Source organism: Solea solea, chromosome 6 (genome assembly GCF_958295425.1).
Source record: "Solea solea chromosome 6, fSolSol10.1, whole genome shotgun sequence".
Lineage (NCBI taxonomy): Eukaryota > Metazoa > Chordata > Actinopteri > Pleuronectiformes > Soleidae > Solea > Solea solea.
The window spans coordinates 26278683-26301199 of NC_081139.1; the positions used below are offsets into that span (position 1 = coordinate 26278683).

General features: G+C 38.6%; 1 protein-coding gene across 1 annotated transcript; it reads left to right on the forward strand.

The window, feature by feature from the left end:
- The first annotated feature begins 1384 nt into the window (after window positions 1-1384).
- On the forward strand, window positions 1385-20363 carry etnk2 (ethanolamine kinase 2). Its single transcript, XM_058632214.1, has 9 exons — window positions 1385-1903; window positions 8033-8170; window positions 8274-8395; window positions 9264-9404; window positions 14835-14977; window positions 15943-16026; window positions 16137-16297; window positions 16393-16466; window positions 17725-20363. The coding sequence occupies exons 1-9, from the start codon at window positions 1757-1759 to the stop codon at window positions 17795-17797; spliced, it is 1083 nt and encodes a 360-aa protein (XP_058488197.1). The 5' UTR covers window positions 1385-1756; the 3' UTR covers window positions 17798-20363.
- The last annotated feature ends 2154 nt before the right edge of the window (window positions 20364-22517 follow it).

The following is a 22517-nucleotide window of genomic DNA, read 5'->3' on the forward strand; positions in this document are numbered from 1 at the left end:
AAACTGGAACTGTTTGGACATAAGGACCAGGACTATGTCTGGACTTATGACCAGAACAGTACCATCCCCATGGTCATTCTGTCGCAGGAACTGGCAATCTTGATTGTGTACCTGGCATCATGGATTCCCACAAATACCAGGCCTTATTAAAGAGGAATGTGATGCCTTCTATCGACTTGGGTATAGTTGGACTTTGCAAGCACACCTGAATGTCAACCAACGCTTTGTTGAGTAAAAAGACCCTGGAATGTCCTGTAGTGGCGTCACCAGATTTAAATCAGATTGAAAATCTTTGGGATTTAAATAAGGCAGTTGCTGCACAGAAGTCATCGAACATCCACTGTATTTTGAGGGGAGGGGTTTGAATATTGAATATAATCAAAGGAATTATTGGACAACTGACATGCATGATTACTCTCAAAAGACAACTCAGACGGTGAAGTAAAAACTGTTCAAATGAATGTCAGATAAAAGATAGCTGCCCTCTGAAATGTATCATACATTGTTTTTCCCTCCCATTATAACCAGAAAGAGCCATATAACTTTGTTAAAAAAGCGAAAAATGAATAACAATATACAGTTTAATAAAGGCTCAAAATATCATATCATGTCACATCACTGTTTCAACAAATCACTGTGTTAGGGTTAACTGTGGTTTGGTCAAAATACAGTAAACACTTAATTCACTTAATTAATGTTGCCTAAATTATTACATTTTTTTAATGTTTTTTTAAAAAACGAGTTAGCAAGTGCGTCATGGTGGCTTTTTTTAATTAAAACGACGGAAAACATTATCCTGCTTTATTACCGTGGGATTCAAGTTCTACTCATAGTTTTCACGTCAAAATGGATGGATTTCATATGCACTTTCCAATACAACGTATTCAAGAGCTGGCAAACATGTTCTTTCTTGTGGTGTGTATGGTAAGTGGTCTGTATAGCGCTTATCGAGGCTTGATGACCATTTAAAGCTGCTTAACTCTACAGTTTTTGCCATTCACCCATTCATATTCATTCGCTCACACTTTCATACAGCACAGCTATGAGCAGCTTAAATCTGTAATATAAGACAACATTGTGATATTTTGCCAGTTATATATATATATATACATATATATGTATAAGTTATATATTGTTCAATTTAATTATTAGCCTTGTCTCTAGAGATATTGACCTTTCAGTTTAAGATGAATGCACTTTTTGTTTGAATTTAGCAATCAGCACAGTAATTAGATTACATTTCCAGAGTAACTTTCCCAAAACTGGGACGTGCCTTTTATGTGACGTCATCCCTTGTCTTTTATTCCTTTGATACTGTTATTTTTCAAATATTTCCAATTTGTAATTTGACTGCGCAACGTGAGGTTTCAACTGGTACTTTCATTCGACTCGGGTCCAACTCGGCCACGTTCGGAGGAAAAGTGGGCGTGCTCGTATGTGGTGAGTCTCAGCTTCGCCGTACAATCGGATGATCGTGAGTGGGCGGAGCCAAGTATGAGGAAACGGTACACTGACTGCTCCCAAGAAAACCGGCGACGAGCATCCTCACCCGGCAGTTTCATCCTCCATCCATCCTCGTCATCACTTCTGCTGCCGTCGAAGCGCAGCCGTCATTTTAACTCTCACGCTTTAACAATTAAAACAACTCCGCGTCTTACAAACAGTGTAACACTTGTGTACAGCGCTTTCTAGAAGAGTCAGTGACTGAAGGGCTCGCAGATTAACGTGTCGGCTAAGCGGCTGCTGCTGCTGCAGGATGGAGACGCAGATACATGTGCCCGTGGGCTCGCCGGTCATTCGAAAAATCTCCGTTTTCGTGGACGAACACAACGTAGCCGAGGGAGCAATGCAGCTCATTAAAGAGCTGAGACCGACGTGGGAGCCCAGCCTCGTCAGGACCAAGGTAAAAGCGTGCTAGCTGTGCTAGCTGTGGACTCAGTGTGTGTGGCTAGGCTAAAGAAGAGTGACAGCTCTGCTGCAACATCAGCAGCAGACGGGAGGAGGGCTGCGTCCACAACATTTCACTAATTTGTGATAAAAAAAAAAAACCCAACAACTTCACCTTCTCCATTGAGCTTAATGAAAAGTGAAAGAAATGCTTTGATGTCAACTAAGCAAGCATTATAAACTCAGCTAGCAAGCTAGTACCAGTTAATACCACATGAGCTCCCTGGATAATGTTTCATTAGGCTAACGCCATTTTCTCTTTAGAAAACTTTTCATGTCCACGTTACGCCACATGAAGCATCGGGGACTCCATGAAAGCCCAGCCCTGCTGTCATGAGGGTGTCAGTGGTCAGCTGCTGGTGACATGATGGTCAGTGATGACTCTGAACTCACGTGACTCAATGTTATCGTTGATCTCAGTCGCTTTCTTGCAGTTCTCGATTCATATCGAGTATCTGCAGAGCTGTGAGTGTCTTTCTCAAAACAATGAGATCAAATCACTTAATGGATTATAAGCAAAGGGAGTCTCTTTCTCCAAAAAGTAAATCTCATAAGTATTTTAGCCGGTGAACGTGTTTTTCTAGTCTTGATGACTACTCAAAGCTGCTTTACACTACTGGTATCTTGCCCAAGTAAGGATGACTCACTCTTCCGCTGAGCTATCATAGCCAATCCCAGCTTACATAGGACCAAAGGCAGGGTACACCCTGGACACGTCACCTGTCCATCATAGGTCCAAATAGAGACAAACAACCATCCCCTCTCTTGAGATGAGAGTGGAGAGTTAAGTAGGCGTAGATTTTATAAGGTGAACCTATTCTTAAGTGGCAAAAAGCAGTTTTCCCTTTTTATATGTAAGAAGTTGAAAAAATAATGTTGAGAACTTGCCTTGTTTTAATTAAAACACTCAAACTGATTTAATTGATTATCAAAATATTTGGCACTTAATTTACTTGTGGTGTGAATCTCCAGAGACGTCACAATAAGATATTCTCACGATATTGCAAAATCATATACAGTACTGCCATATTCTCTAGTGAGAGTGATCGCTTCAAGTGATAATCCACAAATAGTTGAATGTTCACTTGCAGACATGCAGACCATGTGTTTCTGCTTTAAAAGCTACACATGAAGAAGTTTAAGCTCCTCCAAACTGCAAAGAGTCATTTTCAGTGAAGTGACGGAAAGCAAAGGATGTAAAGAAAAAGAATAATCTGAAACTCCTGGCTAACACTTTGCCCTGAAAGGTCAGGCCAGGAACTCATCTGTTGCTCTGGGATTAAACCAGAGCAAAAGTCAAGGTGAACCATAAAACTACCTCATGTTGCCAGCTCTCTCGTCTGTGGGATGGCACTTTATCTCGAAGTCAGAGAGATTGGTGACAGCCTTGGCTCTCACATGGCAAAATGAAAAGATAAACTCACAGTCCTGATGTAGGCAAATCGAAAATTGTCTTTGAGATAAAGTTTAATCTGCTGTTGCTACTGATAATGATAATAATACATACTTCTAATCTCACTATTGGACAACCTTTTGGACACACTTAAGTCCATGGAGAAAATTTGACATTTTACATCACATCACATGGGACTTGTTGATCCACTGTTGCTGGCATCATCAAGTTCACATGTGTTCTTTTGTGACATCAGTGTTTAAAATCCTAAAAACATAGATTTTCTCTGTGGACTCTGGTGAGGGGAAATTGAGATAGTTAAGTATTTTATAAGGTGAGTCTATTCGTAAGTGGCAAAAAGCAGTTTTCCCTTTTTATCTTCAAGAAGCTGAAAAAATAATGTTGAGAACTTGCCTTGTTTTAATTAAAACACTCAAACTGATTTAATTGATTATCAAAATAGTTGGCACTTAATTTACTTGTGGTGTGAATCTCCAGAGACGTCACAAAACGATATTCTCACGATATTGCAAAATACTGAGTATTTGCAAAATCATATACAGTACTGCCATATTCTCTAGTGAGAGTGACTCATTTTTTTTTTACGCTAATCCACAAATAGTTGAATGTTCACTTAAAATTGTGTGCTAAACAAAATCGATACTATTTCACTGTATCGATTCCCCTCATCCTATCATTTAGTAGTCCCTTAATAATAGATTCATTGTTATTAATAGTTAATTATTATCATCCTTTGTCCTTACCAATGTTTTAAGGCCCTGATGATGGACTTTAGTCGTCTGATATTTGCCTTTCATCAGAAGATATGGACTGAAATGGCTGGTGTAGCCCACAGTGTTTTAATTTTTTCTTATCCACTTGGTCCTGAAGGTAGTCATTAAGCAATTAAGTTGATCAACCTCCATATTATATGATTAAGAGCTTATTCTTTGAAGTTCTGACTCCTGAACATGACACAGTCCTTTTAAGAGAAACCAGATAGATCGGTTGGATTCACTGGATTCACAAAAACATGCATGTTGTAGGAACATCCAGTTTAGAGAGTGAGCTGCTCGGGGAAAAGGAAAATGCATAATTGATTCCTCTTTAAAGGATCAAGTGACTGATGTGTCATTATAGCGAGGTCAAAGTCAGTGGAGTGGCACCAGTTACTGCTGTTACTCTCATGAGTTTGAACTTAGCTCTGGCAACTGTGTGTTTATATCCTGCTGGCTTATCTTTGGGATCTGATCACACACCTTCAGCTCACAACTTGTTGCTGTTTACTTTCCTCACTGTAGGCCAAGTACTGGGGTTGGATATTGTTTGGATTTTAACAGTTTCGGGTTCCATATCCAATTCTCCTTATCCGTTTCAATCGAATTTCAGACAAAAATCACACTACTTTTAGAGTTGAGTCAAATTGAATTTATATATATATATATATATATATATATATATATATATATATATATATATATATATATACGTATACATATATATATATAAATATGTATGTATGTATATATATATGTATATGTATATATATACATATATATGTATATGTATATTGATTTGCGAATTTGCTGGCATGGATATTAAACTTTGCTAAACTACAGATTTACCTGGGATTTCCTTAAGTAAGACACCAAATCTTAAAATCTAAACTCTATGTGGAACCTAAGTTGAATATCTAGCTGTCAGTTCAGGTAAAGATTGAGGTCATTCCACAATGTCGCACAGAAAGTACAGTCTCTAAAGAGATTTCATTTACACTATGACAAAACAAACAAAGAGGGTCAATAATATGAATTCTAAATTTCACCAAATTTACATTAAAAGGATTAGGGCTGCAATGATGATTTGCTTTCTCATTGTCTAATATTTTCTGGTTTCTTTGCTCCATCTAATAAAGAAATCATTCAATCTGAATCATTTTGGCGAACCATACTTGAGTTTCCAGTTGGAAAAGGCTGTCAAACAGCAAGTTCAGTCAACCACATGTCAAGACTATCCCCTTAAGTCAAAATAAAAAATATTTAAAAAATGTGTTCTTAAACAGCAGCACCATTGTTTTAATGAGAGCAGGAAGCAGTAAATGGGGCGAGGAGCTGCAGGGCAGCACTGTTGACAGAAACACCTGCTTGGCATGGCCACCTGGACAGGAAGTCTTTACTGTAAATACACCCTGTTCATTTCCAAACATCTTCGCACACGATGAGTTATTGAAAACAGCAGATTGTGCCAATAACAACAGAGCAACAGTCTCCTCTTCAAATCTCATATGGACACGACCATTTCTACCAAAGAAAACCGGGTGGAAACGGACGTCAGACAGGCTATGTATGAATGTTTACCTCTGTCTGGGTCCCAGCTTATCTCTGTCTGTTGATGTATTGATCACTGGTGTTAGCCGTGTATTGTGTGCTGGTAGAAAGGATCAGTCATATGGTAGCAGGGGCGTGTATGGCCATAACAGGGATGCCTGTGCGCCCATCTTTGTGGTCAACCACGTGAGGAATGCCAGATATGTATGAGTGAGCGTCTGGGCCGGGGCAGATGTGTATGTTGTTGTTGTGTTTGCTGCAGTGGGAGGCACTGGCCCACAGAGGCTGTGAATCCTCACATATAATGTTCTTCCTCAGACACACGACACTCTTCGCATAGAAGTTATTGTGCTGCATGTAAGATCACTGCCAGTTTTTAGTTGCACATGATAAACTTAGAGCTGAATGGTTTGATGTATACAGTATTGCAGCGGCAATTTGATTTGTGAAATAATAATTTTAGGATAGATTACTGAATGGGCCTACAGTTGTGTTTCCATCATGGTAAAGGTCGGTTTGGTACAGAACGGTACAGCTTGGTGCAGTAAAGCCCTTGGTCAGGCTTGCGTACAGCTTGGTTGGCAGGTTATGCACCGTTCCTGATGGGCGTGTCAGCAAGAGATAGCGTGACGTTGTACCTGTGCACCGACAACGAACAATGACATCGAACGCAAAACAACAGAGAACAACAGAGTAGTCGTTTCAACAACGCAATGTCTTCACGTGGCCCTTAGTCAACTAACAAAGGTTAAGTAGTGTGATATGGCTAATAGGGCCCCTCAATCATATTCCAATTGTCAATATTGTTATTATTAGCCAGGTGTTGCCTGACAAAATGCACATTTAGCAAGTGGGAGGAGGAGAATCTGTGAGAGATGTCAGAGTGTTGGGGTGTCCTGGGGGTATTGATATCGATATCGTTATCGGTTCAAGTACTCCTGATATATCAGCAAAAGTCCAATACTGTGCATCCCTAACAAAAACAATTTGCACATTGCATTGTTTTCAATTATTTCTATTTTAAAACTTGTTCAGCCCTTATATGAATTGTTTCATTTCCATTTCTTGTTTCGAATTGCGATTTTCAGTTTGTCAGTCCTATTAAAAGCCTATTATGGACAGTGTGACTAATGCTTTCCACAATTAATACAAAAACTAGAGTAATGGACATTGTGATAATTATTGTGTGTAATGTAAAAAGCATGATTCTGTATCTTTTCCCCTCACACTTGAGGATTTTTAGACTCACTAGCAGACACTGATGCAACGATCTGTGGGCTGAAGGCTCACGTGATAGAGTTTCAGTTGAGAATGTTGCTCTATGATACATTTATCTCATGCTGGTCCGAGCTGCGTGGTGTCTGCGCTGACCCTGAACTGTGTAACACTGATAGCTGTGTGAAGTCAAATGGATGCTGGTAACCACTGGTGCTATCTCTGTCAACAATTACAGTATGTATCCTGATTTCCAGTGGTGAGCGTTGTTCATACCAAACACATTATAAGACATCAAATTGCAAAAGTGCAGACAGCATATCAAAGGACATGCCGGATGCCCTTCTGTCCCAACCCTCCCATTTTATCCCAGCTTTGGACAGACACTAGGAGTACACTGGATGTGGCTCCCTTGTGGCCTGGGTCCAATTAACAATTAGCAGTGGGGATTGGGTACCTTGGCTTGTAACCCTCTGCGTGCATGCCAGGTTAGCCATGGGCTGTTCTACATGCAATAAACAATCCAAATAAGTCAACGAGTCAAATGTTGCACTTGCTCCAACACTTTCAAGTGTGTAACTCCTGTCACCAAACTGCACACACACACTCACCTCTCATCTCAGAAACAGGATCATTTCGAAGTTTGGGAAACAATGATCAAATCAACATTTGACCAAACAATTAAACAAGAAAATAGTCAACAGATTAATCAATGATGAAAATAATCTTTGTTTACAGCCCTATGAACCGTTTTCCATGTATGTGACTATGGTGAAGGCTATTATTAATGAAGCCTGTATTAGCCTGAAGCTCATTTGTATATCCCTGTTCTCTTGAAGTTATGGGATTTAAATGGTGGTTACTCGTGAATAACTTCAAGCAGTGTCCATGTACCGCCTTCTTTGTTGTCTCTTCTTCATCAATACACTTTCTATACACATCTATACATTTTATTTTAAATCAACAAGAAAAAACAATTATAATATCACCCATGCTCTTTATTTGGGTATTAAATATGTAATATTTAATATTATTTAAGGCCTTGAATAATACTCAACAGCAGATATTTTAATGGCTGCAATGGAACTGACTCCATGGTTATTTTTAGCTACCATCTTATTAAAACCTTCCTGTTTTCTTCTCCTTCCAGCTCTTCACTGATGGAACCACCAACAAGCTGGTGGGCTGCTACACAGAGGACAGTCCAGAGGATGTAGTGCTGGTGCGAGTGTACGGAAACAAGACAGAGCTGATTGTGGACAGAGACAATGAGCTCAAGAGCTTTCAGGTGATATGATAACTGGAAAGGGAGTCTAACAGAGGTGTGCTCACTTAAGTCCAACACACTTGTCTCACCTTTTGTGTTTTTTGTTTTGGTGTGTCATGTTCAGGTGCTCCATGCAAATGGCTGCGCGCCTCGCCTCTACTGCAGCTTTCAGAACGGCATATGCTATGAGTTCATTCAAGGAGAGGCTCTGGGGACACAGGACGTCAGGGATCCTTCCCTGCGCAGGTGTGAACATGGCAGAGTCATGATACTGCACAGGGCTTTTTAATGATGTAGCCTAGAGATGGGATTGCTATCAAATAGTGCTCAGAAAAATCTGCTTTTTTCAACTCACACTCACAATCCAAAAATGCTTTGAATGCTTGTATGATATACTGACATTCAGGTATTATTATTTTCCCGTCTCTCTCTTTTAAGCGCTGCTAACATACCCAGAGTGCTGCATTTTGTTTTGAGGAAATGACAATAAAGAATCCTGAATCTTGAATTTAGACAGCATTGATTGTGTTGTGTTCATTCCCTGCTTCCAGTGACTTTGTTGTAGGGAACGACAAACTACAGTTTCTAGTCAGAAAAGGCAAACAACAAAATAAATGCTAGCTAAAGAAGATAAATCTGTTCTTTTCCTTGTGTCCTTACTGGCAGCCATGTTTTCAGTGAGAGCAAGTGTCCATGTCTCATGCTCAGTGCAGTCAGTGCTGACTCAGCCACACAAAAGCTGAACTATCCCTTTAAACACTTGCTTGAAACTGAGGCAGATGAGGCATACAAAGTAAAATACATGCAAATAAAATGAACGCAACAAAAAAAGACATAGGCAAATTTCTGCTGATTACAACGTATTAGAACAGCAATGTACCCAAAGCAGCTCATCTCATACTATTACTAATAAGCAATGACTTTTGTGTGTGGTGTAATGTTTTTGTTGAACACATTTGTGGAGAGTCTGTGCTTCTAAAACCTTGCAAATAACAGTATCTCACTGGATTCTTGGAGGTCTTTCCAAGATAATAATAGACAAAACAATATAATCTGTTTTATGTTGCAAACTGAGAACCATGCCACTTTTCTTTTTGTTTGTATCTTCTTTCAGCCTGATAGCCAGGGAAATGGCTCGTATCCATGCCATCCATGCGCACAATGGCTGCATCCCCAAACCCAACCTCTGGATCAAGATGAGGAAATACTTCTCTCTTGTGGCCACAGAGTTCACAGAGCAAGCCTCCAACATCAGGTCAGTCCAGGAGTCTCACTCGTGTCCATTTTCAAGCCCGGTGTATCTCTTAAGTGCATTTTGAGACCACTGAATGTAATGTAAGTTGCTGTATACGAACATAACAGAGTGCCTTGTGCTCTCTGAAGGCACTTGAATTTAAACCAATGAGACGTGTTTGTTTTGCTATGAACAAACAAAACAAGTAAAATAGACATGTCTCATTGGTTTAAATATGTGTTTTATGTCTTTGTGAGCTCTTTCACTATGTGATGGACAATAAAGTGTTTTGAATCTTGAATCATTAGATTAGGTGGCGTGGAAACTGTCAAACATTGGCCAAAAATGTTTAGAATACTTTTGTTGATACTCAGTAAACATTACATCAGTATATACAGCGGAGAAAATGAACGCGTCAACATTTTTCTCAGTAAATATATTTCCGATGGGGCTATTGGGATGAAATTTTCACCAGATGTCAGTAACAACCCAAGTTATCCACACATACAAAGAAATAAAAACAAATGAGTCCACAAATGAAGTTGTGTGTAATAAAGTGAAATGACACAGGGAGAAAGTATTGAACACATGAAGAAAAAAAGGTGTAAGAAGGCACAGGAAGCCAGTATTTAGGAAGCAATCCTGCCCCCTATCAGTGCAAATTAATATTAGCTGGATAAGTCCTAATTGGTGGCCTATAAAGGTTTCTCATTACCAAGGTGACACTCAAGAAGCATTTCAAGATGGGTAAAAGCGAAGAGCTGTCCCAAGACCTTCACAAGCCTATTGTAGACAAACATACGGCTGGCATTGGTTACAGATGTATATCTAAACTTCTGAATGTTCCAGTGAGCACTGTTGGAGCTATTATTCGATAGTGGAAAGAACATAGTTACACCGTTAACCGACCACGACCAGGTGCTCCTCGCAAGATTACTGACAGAGGAGTCCATAGAATAATTAGAAGAGTTGTCTAAGAACCAAGGACCACTCCCGGAGATCTTCAGAAAGACCTTGAAGAAGCAGGTACAGTTGTTTAAAAAAAAAACAATTAGTAATGCACTCCACCGCCATGGCCTCTATGCACGCTCACCACGCAAGACACCACTGCTCAAGTAAAGGCATGTGGAAGCTTGGTTAAAGTTTGCTGCACAACATTTGGACAAGCCAATGTTATACTGGGAAAAAATAATCTGGTCAGATGAGACCAAAATTAAACTCTTTGGCTATCATAACATACAATATGTTTGGAGGAGATATGGCACTGCACATCACATCACCCTAAAAACACCATACCAACAGTGCAGTTTGGAGGTGGGAGCATCATGGTGTGGGGCTGTTTTTCAGCATCTGGCACTAGCAGACTTCATGTAATTGAAGAAAGGATGAATGGAGAAATGTATTGTGATATTCTTGATAAGAATCTGCTGCCATCCACAAGGATGCTGAAGATGGTGGACATTTCAGCAAGACAATGATCTCAAACACAAAGCCGAGGAAACAATCAATTGGTTTAAGAGAAAGAAAATCAAGCTGTTAGAATGGTCCAGTCAATCACCTGACTTGAATCCGAATGAATACCTCTGGAAAGAACTGAAGATCAGAGTTCATAGAAGATGCCCCCGGAACCTTCAACATTTGAAGACAATTTGTGTGGAAGAATGGGCAAAAATCACAGCTGATCAATGTGTGCGACTAGTTTCTCCATACAGGAGGTGTCTTGAAGCTGTCATTACCAATAAAAGCTTTTCTACTAAGTATTAAATAAATTTCAGCAAGTGTATTCAATACTTTCTCCCTGTGTCATTTCACTTTATTACACACAACTTAATTTGTGGACTCATTTGTTTCATCCTAATAGCCCCATCGGAAATATATTTACTGAGAAAAATGTTGACGCGTTCAATACTTATTTTCTCCGCTGTATAGTAAATAACCAAGTTATTTAAAATAGGCATATTGCTCTCTCACGTGATCGGATCATGATCGGGTATCAGTTTATTTAAACTCACTAATCAGTTATTGGAAATCCTGATCGTGTAAATCGTGTAAATAATACAGCTTCTTACTAATGAAACTCACTGGAATTCTGAGCATTTATTGTTTTCATATAATATTCATTTTTACAAGCGGATCGAGAGAGAGAGAGGTAGAAATAGCTGAAAAGTAGCGGGAGATAAGCACCATGGTGAGCGGAATGTTGGACTCGATTTGGTATGTTAGAAGTTGACTGGTGCAATGAGATCAGCAACATAGCCTACACTGCTCAGATTTTGTAGTTAGTTCTTGGTAAATCATGGACTCAAACTAGATTTACCAAGAGCTAATTTGCATAGCACTGTGAAGCAATTATGTACATCACACTGCCCGTGGCTAATGCTAACATTATGCTAATGACACTCTTGTCACAAAGCCAGATTGCGTCCGTGTGTTTCCCTCCCAAACTTTAAAATGAAATGAAGAGAAGTTAATGATCTCAGGGTACTGCAGGTGCGGCGATATAGACCAAGAATTTACATTTTGCACTGTTTGATCTTAAGAAGGTTCTAAGTAGTGCTTCAAAATGCAAAAAGAAGAAATGGGAGTGATACAAAAAATAACAACCATTAAACTTAAATAGGCTGATCAAAAGTTTAAGACCACAGCCTTTAAAAGCCTTCGCAAAAATGTGGATTTAGTGCCATTTTCTGTCAGGTATCCAAGACAGTCATTTTAAACTTCTTAAAAGATCCTGAGGGTTATGGAACAAAAAAGTCAAGTGGTAGTCTCAAAAAGTCCTTTGTCAGGCAGGTATTGTGAACTGCAGCGTTTTTTTAAATTTATTTAATCATTATCTGATTTGACAGTCAAGGTTACTGACCCTCTGCTTCTGTGTCTGCTGATGTGATCATCATCAGACCTCCTCTGATCCAGAAGACTATAAAACCAGAGAGTTTACAGCAGTTGACCAGAGTTCATGCTGCTCAAGATGGTTCACTTTGCATCTTGGCACAGGACCTTTGGACAAAGGGAGAGGATTTCATAACCTGGCCAGCTGCCCAAGTCACAGTTGGTATCTTTTGCTCTGATGGCTATTAGATTAAGTCCAGTATGTGGCTTATATAACTGTAACAATAATAGCCCCATGCAGGATTATGGAGTCCGAGGCATGCAGTGGGCAAGCAGATGTTTGCTTAGCTCTGTGTATCAGGTCACTTCCCTTACTTCCCTGGTAACACAGACAGCTCCATCGCTCTGGTCCTGGACAGCAGACACTTGTTACACCACTGTCTTACTGGCATCATTTTCTGGTTTAGACCTGTTTGATCTTGATCTTTGACCTTGATATTGTAGTGTAATTAGATTATTTTCATCATCGATGTATCTGTCATCACTTTGTCCATTCAGTGTCAAACCTCTCCCAAGAAAAGGCCAAAGTGAGAAACCTGCCATTATGATCCTCTTTCTCAACAGAAAACAAAAAAAAGAACTGCTTAGACCGGAGTGAACGCTGAAAGGAACAAATGTTTATGTCTTATGAAGAAAAATGCAGGTCGTAAGGTTTTCAATACAACCAACACAGATCGAGGTCACAGGACAGTGGAGTATGAAAGTAACATTCACCCAGACAATAAGTTATTGAAGAATCTGACAAATGACTGCATTTATTACACGGAGGATCTTTTTAATATGTAGATAAATGTAGAAAATAGCACCACAGTGGTTCACTTCAATAGTAGAAGTTTATATGCACACTTTGAATCCATTAAAGAAGAGCATGGCCAGTTTAAACAACCTTTCAGTGGGACTTGGATAACCCCTGATAAGAGTGGAGACTTTGAATATGAATTCCTTCATTTAGATAGCAGAAATAAAGAAGGACAAAAACTTCAAATGCAAATGAGTGGGAGGGATGACGACTACCATTGATGAAGTGATGGATGCATAATAGTTGAAATGATTAGTTGCATATATAGAATACCAGGATCACAGATTATAATTTTTAACATTTGACTACCTTTGCATGTTCTCCCTGAGAAATGTTGATCAACGTTTCCCAAACCTTGAAAGGATGATGTTCCCAAATGTTTCGTCATGTACACAAACAAACATTTCAGTTTGGTATGACCAAGAATGTGTATCATATTTCAACACTGAGTGCTCCAGTGAGAGCCACAGGTGAGTGTGTGTGTGTGGGTGTGTGCTTGTGTTGAGCAAGTGTTTGAGCGAGAGAGGGAGCGCTGCAGGGAGCAGTGCAGGTAAAGTTGACCTTGATGAAATAGTATTGCTGACGTGGAATCTTGCATTGATTGGATACAGAGTCGACAAATATTATTAAAGTGCAAACAAGTTTTTGAGGGATAATTAAATAAACATGGTCTAGGGTGTAAAAGGGCTTGTGCGGTCTCCAGGAAACTAATGTAAGTGATTGTCATTTCTGCTGAAGTCATGGAGACGGGACACTCTCTCTCTCTCGTCTCCTGCTCTCAGGCTGACTGTAAGGACCATAAGCTCATTAGCACAAGGGTCTGTGCTCACTGCACTGCTCTTGTTGGCTGAGACACGTCCTTCACCCTTTGTCACTAGCCAGTAAAACCACTCTCTAGCTGACATGGACTAATAAAATATTTGTTTTTTATTGTTTTATTTTCTCAATTACAATTTTACATCAACTTTTTTGTCCTTTTTCTTTGACATTATACAAATTTGTACTCATTATTATTATTTTTTTTTTCATTTGGCTTCTCCCATTCTACGAGTGTTTACACCGGACGTCCTGACACAACCTTCCCATTTATCTGGGCTTGTGACTGGCACTAGGAGCTGGGGACAATTTAGAGTGTGTGAGCAATGAGGATGGGGTTCCCTTTCTCCTTGGTTCAGGGCTGCCCATAAAAAAAAAACACCCAAAAACACATTATTTATCTATTGTTTAGAATCATTTCTATAAATATACACAAGTTGAAAATGTAAGTGTGATCAAATGGAGTTTAAATTAGGAATGCACAATATTATTGACTGATTCCTATTGGCAAACAAACCAAGATCCCCCAACTTCTAAAACCTTTGAACATACATTTTTTGTTATTACATAATGCATTTTCAATGTATTGAATGTATTCTGTTTTGTTTTTGCACCAGCTAACATGTATGTTTTTTGTTTTTTTAATTCATATTTGTTCCAAAGACGATATGCATTTCAGTTTCCCCCCCACCTCTACACACTAGTGTTTTCATAGTGACTCAGGAGCACCATGATTTTACACCGAGCACGTATTTCTCTGCAGCTCTGATCCCAGGAGCTCAGTCTGGCCCTCTGAGCCCGCGTGTTGTCTCTACATGTTTGTCTCAGCTGTTCACGTGACATGCAGTATGTTCCTCCTAAGTGATGATACCAAAACTTAAGCATGGAGGCTTTCCCTTACACATGCACAAAAACCTGACCTTGTCCTCTGTCTGTGTTTGGTCTAGGATCCAGCAGGAGGTTCCCAGCAAGGCGGTGCTGGAGCAGGAGATGGTGTGGATGAAGGAGCATCTCTCTACGCTGGGTTCCCCTGTGGTTCTCTGTCACAATGACCTGCTCTGCAAAAACATCATCCACAACAGTAAAGAGGGTAAGTATCACCCATTTGTTTGTCATGGCTCCACACACTGTACAGATGTGTGACGCAGAGTTAGGTATGACATGTTGTTTATTATTGATTTTCTTTTCTACTTTTGAAAATTCCCAGACTACAGACTTTACTAGATACGAAACGATCAACAAAACCCACTGTTAACATCTGTCCAGTCCCTGAGAAAGACAGTAGAATTCTGAAAATGTAAATAAATAACATATTAACCAGCACATACATTTACAGTATGTAATAAACACCCTAGAATTCCAATTTCTTTCCAAGTTCCTTCATACAGCTCTTTTGAATCAGCCAATACTATTTGTTGTTGCTGTGTAAAGTCTGAAAATATGTTTCCGCTGCAAGCGCTAGTTCCATGAACGTCTTCCTCACGTGGCCAAACCTCGTCTTTAGTCTCGCGAGATTATTGAGATTAAAGCTGTCACGCCGCAGTAAGAGGTTTCTATTAAAAGATCAATCATGAGTTTCATGAATCGATATCATATTATTAAATAGAAACTCAACAGTACAGAGGAAAGTGTAACTCAGGCTCCTGTCACCTAATCTGCATCATTTGCATTGATCTGTTTTCTTCATAACATTTTGAAATATGACAACTTCAGGGGCGAGGTGAAGGAACACCTGTGTAATTAAAAATGTTTATTTTAATATAATTACTGTTGCATCATCTGCTCTACTTCAAGTGATAGCCTTTACTCATTTGGCCTCTGTGTGATCACACACTGTGATCACACAGGAGACCTTATGTAACAAGGTGTGACTGCATATGTAAACACTAGAATACAGTGATAGAACACTGTGTTTATGGTCCAACTTGTAAGTCGGAGTATGTTCCTTATGTTCCTTCCTTATTAAATTCCATTTAATGATAATATGATGATGCATCTTTTACATTTAATCATAGCTAAATCTTCATTCGCTGTACATGTGTTGTTTTTGTTCAGGTCACGTTCGGTTCATCGACTACGAATACTCCAGCTACAACTACCAGGCCTTTGACATCGGCAACCACTTCAATGAATTTGCAGGTGTGTGGAATCACAATGTGATTTTAAGTGAGGGAGAAGTTGACGTGTACTATTTAAGGTGTTTTGAAGTGTGGTTGAATAGAGCTTATTATGCCACTGTATATAATCAGGTATGAGTGAGCCGGACTATGGGCTTTACCCCAGTCAAGAGATGCAAATGGAGTGGCTCACCATTTACCTGCAGGCATACAAACTCTTCACCAAGAAGACAGAGGAGGTCAGCCCAGCTGAGCTGGAGACGCTCTATGTACAGGTCAACAAGTTTGCTCTGGTGAGGACCAATATGTCTTACACACACACACACACACACAGTATGTCACCTGATTTCACACCATTTAAAATCCAATTGTTTTGTACTTTCTTAAGGCTTCTCACTTCTTCTGGGGCTTTTGGGCACTCATCCAGGCTAAATACTCCTCCATCGACTTTGACTTCCTTGGGTAAGTGTGTCAGTGAGTGAATGTGTGTTCCAGTGAAACAGTAATGCCTCCAGTGACAGGTTGGTCTGTTTCTGTAAAGAATCTGTTAGCCTGGGTTCAACACAACTAAAGGCTGAAACTGTGTCTTCTCTCTCCCATTCCACTTAACACTTTCAGACCACACACACACACACCTGTGAGCCACAGGTCTTAAGATTGACTAAATATTGTTGACTCTCTCACTTTGCATACTCCTGATATTTCATTTCCCTTTCTCTTTAAACAGCAAACAGATTATGAACTGAGTTATTTGCATTTTCCATGTTGTTTCCTCTTTTTTGTGAAGCGTTGCAGTGTGTGTTACATAGTTAGCTATAATTATTAGTTTCGCTGTTAAATGTCTTTCAGCCGATAGCTATATATATGTGTATATATGCATATTTATATATATACATACATAAATATATATGTATGTATGTATATATGTGTGTGTGTATATATGTATACATATATATGTGTATATATGTATATATATATACACACACACACACACACACATATATACATATATGTATATCTATATACACATATATATCTATATACACATATATACATATATGTGTATATATGCATATTTATATATATACATACATAAATACATATGTATTTATGTATATATGTGTGTGTGTGTATATATATACATATATGTGAATATATGTATATTTATATATACACACACATATATACATATATGTATATCTATATATACATATATGTGTATATATGTATATTTATATATATACACACATATATACATATATGTATATATGTGTATATATATACACATATATGTGTATATATATATATATACACACACACACCCATATATACAGTATATAGTTGTATATTAAATATATTCAAGTTCTTCCCACCAACCCTCCTAAAAGTTACACACTGGACCTTAATGTTAGCAAGCTAAGCTAAGCTGTGGAAAGCTATTGTTTTTCTAAGCAAGAACTAGATGAGCAATAATGTAAATTTGCACTTGAAACTAGCACACCAGGCTAATTAATTTCTGTACGGATAATAATTAATGTGTTTCCTCTCAAATGTTTATCATTAAGGGACAAAGTCGTCCGTAATGGTACATTAACAAACATTTGTTGCCGTTATCTTGTTTTTAAAATCAATTTTTTTTGCCCATTTAAAAAAAGAATAATGGATTAATGAGCAGAGCAGAAGAAAATAGGACTTGAGTTATGTTCCGTGTCTGTTGCAGGTACGCTGTGCTTCGTTTCAACCAGTACTTTAAGACCAAACCTGCGGTGATGGCCATGCAGATCCCAGAATGAGCACAGGCAGGACGACAGGATGAGGTGAGAGGACAAACTGGATGGAGGCTGTAGCAGATTTACATGAAGGGACTTTCTCTCCACTGTGGGAACTGTTGTGTGTGAGCAGTCTTCAGTGCGCGTGTCAACCAACACTGTCATCTTTGAATCCTGCAGACTTTGCTCCACATCTGTCACAACTCGAGCTCAAGATATATACAACTTCCATGAGTGGTCTGTGTGTATGCCGGTGTATGCTTGTGTACATTTCTAGTTTATCTGGATAACCCTGGGTGGTGCAGGGTTGTCCCTCTGCAGCTGAGCCAGCTGTAATCCCAGTTTAGGTTCAGGATCACTGATTAAAACCTGCTTTATCGTCAAACTGACGCCTAAATATTCCACAGCGCTGGTAATGAAGGTCAAAATAGGGATGAGACTTGTAGGAGGTGACGGATAATTTGCTTTGTTTCATCTTGAGCTCAATGCCACAGACTCATTTAAACTCCAGAGTTCACTTGGATTCCTCCCCATTTTGGATAAAGTGTGCAGCCAGGTCACCTCTGTCTGAACAGATCCGCCCACTTATTCCTCCATTTTTGGTGTCGAGTGCTTGCAGCTGCCATATGTCGTCCTCTGTCCTCACATTGATGCACTTTGAGCCTCTGTTAGATTCTTCTCTAACTATTCCCAGAAAACTGCTGCTGCTGCTAAAATATAAAGTGTAAATACCTTTTTCTATATGCTTTTATTCTGAAAGGACCTATTACTTGACAGTGTGTGTGGAGCAGCACATGAAAATGCTCTTTGAAGGACTGGGTGTAGGTTGAATCACGAGTCGTGGAGATGCAAACATATGCAGTGAAATGTGTAATCTTCTCCATTTGTCACACGTCCACTTCCTGTTTCAAAGTAAAACCACTCTTTTCCGACTTATTGTGAAATATATTCATGGTATTTAGTAGAGTATTGAGGAGTATTGTTTTGTGATGGTGAGCAGGAGAATGACAGACATGAGTGAGCACTGCTGCCGTCACTCAGTGTGAGTCCAGCCTTAATCATGTCAATCCACACCAAAATAACATGAATCAAACAAATATGATCCCCCACCAGTGTGAATATGAGGCGACATGCTCCTGTGTGTAGACTCTAGGTCAAAAGTACTTTTAATTGATTGTATTCATCAATTATTTGAAGTTTAATGACAAAAAAACCATTTATTGTTTAATTGCATAATTTAATGATCTCTCATTATCAACCTGGACTACCTTTCCTGGGGAGTACTGTTGCAAATGTAAACAACGGTTGATAGAACAAGCATATTTCAAACATGACTTTCATTGTACTAAAACAGTTTGTTTTTTTTATAAAACTTTACTTATGATTGATCACTTATCACATTCTTGTTGACTAAAAACTCAAATTAAGAAAATCTTTGAAGAGCAAGCTCATGCTATCATCTTTAAAAATGAAATTCTAATGAAAACAAAGTAGGGCTGCAATGATTCATGGGTAATTAGTCAGTTTATTTTGAACATGCACACAATAGATATAATACATAAATGAAATAACACAAAAGTGGATAATCAAAGACAACCTGAGAAAGGAAACATTTTATTTGCATATTAGAAATGAAAGGGGAGGGATTAAATAAATCCCACCCCTTTCTCTACAAAGTATTATCAGCAATTATTGATCTCCCTCTTCCTCTTACATTACTCTTTTCTTGTTTCCATAAAAGCAAACCATGGCAACTGTTGAGCGAGACTTAAACCTCCTCCTATAAGTCATGACATTGGCAGCATGTGTTCTTCTTTTATGCATAATGGCCTACAATGAAATGTCACGTATGGCTTGTGAAGGCTGCAGGTACTTGGACACCGACACGTCTCACATATTCCACCATCACTGATCTGATGTTTAGACTGGACTCACTCCGGGCTCCACCCAAACACACTGACCATGCAGGGGGCGACACTGAGCTCTGGTTGAATCATTCCACAGGTGAGCTGCAGAGTTAGACTCGTCTGTGTTGTTTCTCTCAGGACGGTTACCCCCGTGTGCTTATTATGGGGCAAAACCTGTTTGTGAATAATCCAGAGACTGATAGAGGAGTAAACGGAGGACACTAACCTCGTCTGTTGGCACAGTTCAGGAGGTTATTTCTTCAGTGTAAACCAGCCATTCCAAAAATGTACACATTTTCATTCTGAAAAACAAAACAAAACTGTAAAGCAGTGAAAAAAAATGGTGTCAGAGCTATAAATAATTATATATACATGTACTGTGTATATATATATATATGTGTGTGTGTGTGTGTGTGTGTGTGTGTGTTATTAACCATTCAGCCAAACATGAAGGATTGTAGTAATTGAATTTTTTTTGTCAGTGAATAACATTAGGTTTAAAAATCTGCAGGTCGTAAGACTAGCTCAGTGTCCATGTGTCCTTTAATATCACACACAAACACAAACACAACATATTACATATGTCACACTTACCCGCTGCTAAACATGTGCTGGTTAGACTACAGTGATATTATTTATCGATACAGATTATAAGGATTGTGGTGACGAGGTCAATGATTGGATCTGATGTGGATGTTTTTTTTATGGTTTTAAACAGACACAGACACACTGGGTAAAACCTGATCTATGCTCTATCGCACAACGTTCATGTTCACACTGAGTTCAAGTCTGTTGCACGACCAAAAAGTCATTTTGACAAACTGGAAGAGTTTAGATCATGTGATGTGTGCTGCAGTGACAACTAATTAGGATTAGGAAATAATCCTGAAATAGTCGACACAGACAGTCCACTTTTTGACAAATCAAAGAGCTTATTTAATGAATTAGGGAAGGAAAAAAAAACTCGATCAGTTACTATTAATCAGTTAATATGTAACTACTTGTTATATATTGAAAAGATACAAAACAAATGTTTTATAAATGATTGCGTTTATAAAAACAAAACTTTCTATTCCACTGACTGCCTCATTGTGGTGCATCTGTTACCACAAGGTGGCAGCAGCAGCAGCAGCAGGCATTTATTTAGTGCACACAGTGTGTTATAGTGTTATTATAGTTATTCAATTTACGAGGTTTCTTGAATGCATCTTGAAGCAGCCCCTCTAAGCTCAACATGCTATAGGCCCTGCAGAAGTGATGAAAATGACCAGGGTCTTTGAATGCATCGTGTTAGCTCCTCCCATTAGCTCGGCTCAGCACTCTCATGTGCTGGAGTTTAGAATATTCAACAAATATTACTGTAACATGGTCAAATAGCATTTTTGCTACACATGCCCGTCCCTAGTTTTAATAATCAAAAAAAGACTCAAACACTGTTCACTTAGAATGGGTTAATAAACCAGTTTGACTGTGAGAAGAAATAACTGGTAAAATGCTTGTTTCTACTGTCTACTATTCAAAATTCAAACACTTCAAAAATGAAATCCATCCTTTATGAAAACAAGTGTTGAGTATAAATCGGGTTTGAGTCAAACACGATGTGAGTGAGAATATCTGTGGAAGTTCTTGTGTTTCTGTGGTAAACGCTGTCTTTCCTGTTCCTCTGTGGCCAGGAAAGATTTTTCCCTCTTAAAATGAAGTAGATTTTTTTTTTTTTAAAAATGATGTATTTATTGAGTGACTCTAACATAATATTTCACATAATTATTGTCTGTTTTTGCTTTATAATCATACCAAAATGGCTGGCTTGAGATTGCAGTTAACGTGAAATTAACTATTTTTGTGTGGGAACACTGTACAGATACCTGATTATTATTATTATTACTATTATTATTGTTATTATTATTATTTTGTTTCCTTGTTATGCTGATATTTACTTTTTTGTAAATGCTTTTGACTTGTACATGTAGACGTGAAGGTGACCAGCGTTTGTCACATACTCATCCACTGCATCAACGTGTGGAGAGTGAGGATGTAAATACTGTAAGAAATACTGTGAAAAGCTTACTGTACACTACAGTGACCCTTCACCTCTCTGTGGGAGTGGCTAGAAGAATTATTTAACAGTTGTCAAGTAAATATTTCCATAAAAATGTATAAAACGTGTCCTGTGGTTTCTTTACTTCACAACTGCTGTAAATCTCATCACTTTATACTTTTTATACCATTTAATACTGAATTTATATACACATATATTTATGTATATATGTATACACATATATGTATATATACATATATATGTATATATATATACATATATGTATATATACATACTTCGTTCCTGTCAAATTAAAGCTGTTTCAGGTGTGGTTGTATATATCCTGTGTGACTGACACCAGAATCCTGACCATGAGAGGAGGAAGGATGTTTGAGGACATTGTGACACACACACACACACACACACACACACTGGGGTGATGACCTTCAGCATGTCACACACGGAACATGTGTGTTTTCCTCCGACATTATTATAATGTCCAGTTGTTTAATAGCGTGCAATCGGTATTCATGAAGTGCACGTCAGTAGCGTACTCCCATCATGCACTGCACATGCTCTATGGGCCACACAACCCGCAAATAAACCCAGAAGTCAGAAACTATTTTGGCATAATGTGCTGGGTGAGCAAAGGGGCGGAGCTACATCCATGCCTAATAATAGAGAAGAAAATAACACTTGTGTTGACATTTATGAACACAGAAATGCACTTTGTTGATCAGAATCAGAATCAGAATCACCTTTATTGTCATTATACAGTGTACAACGAGATTAAAGGACA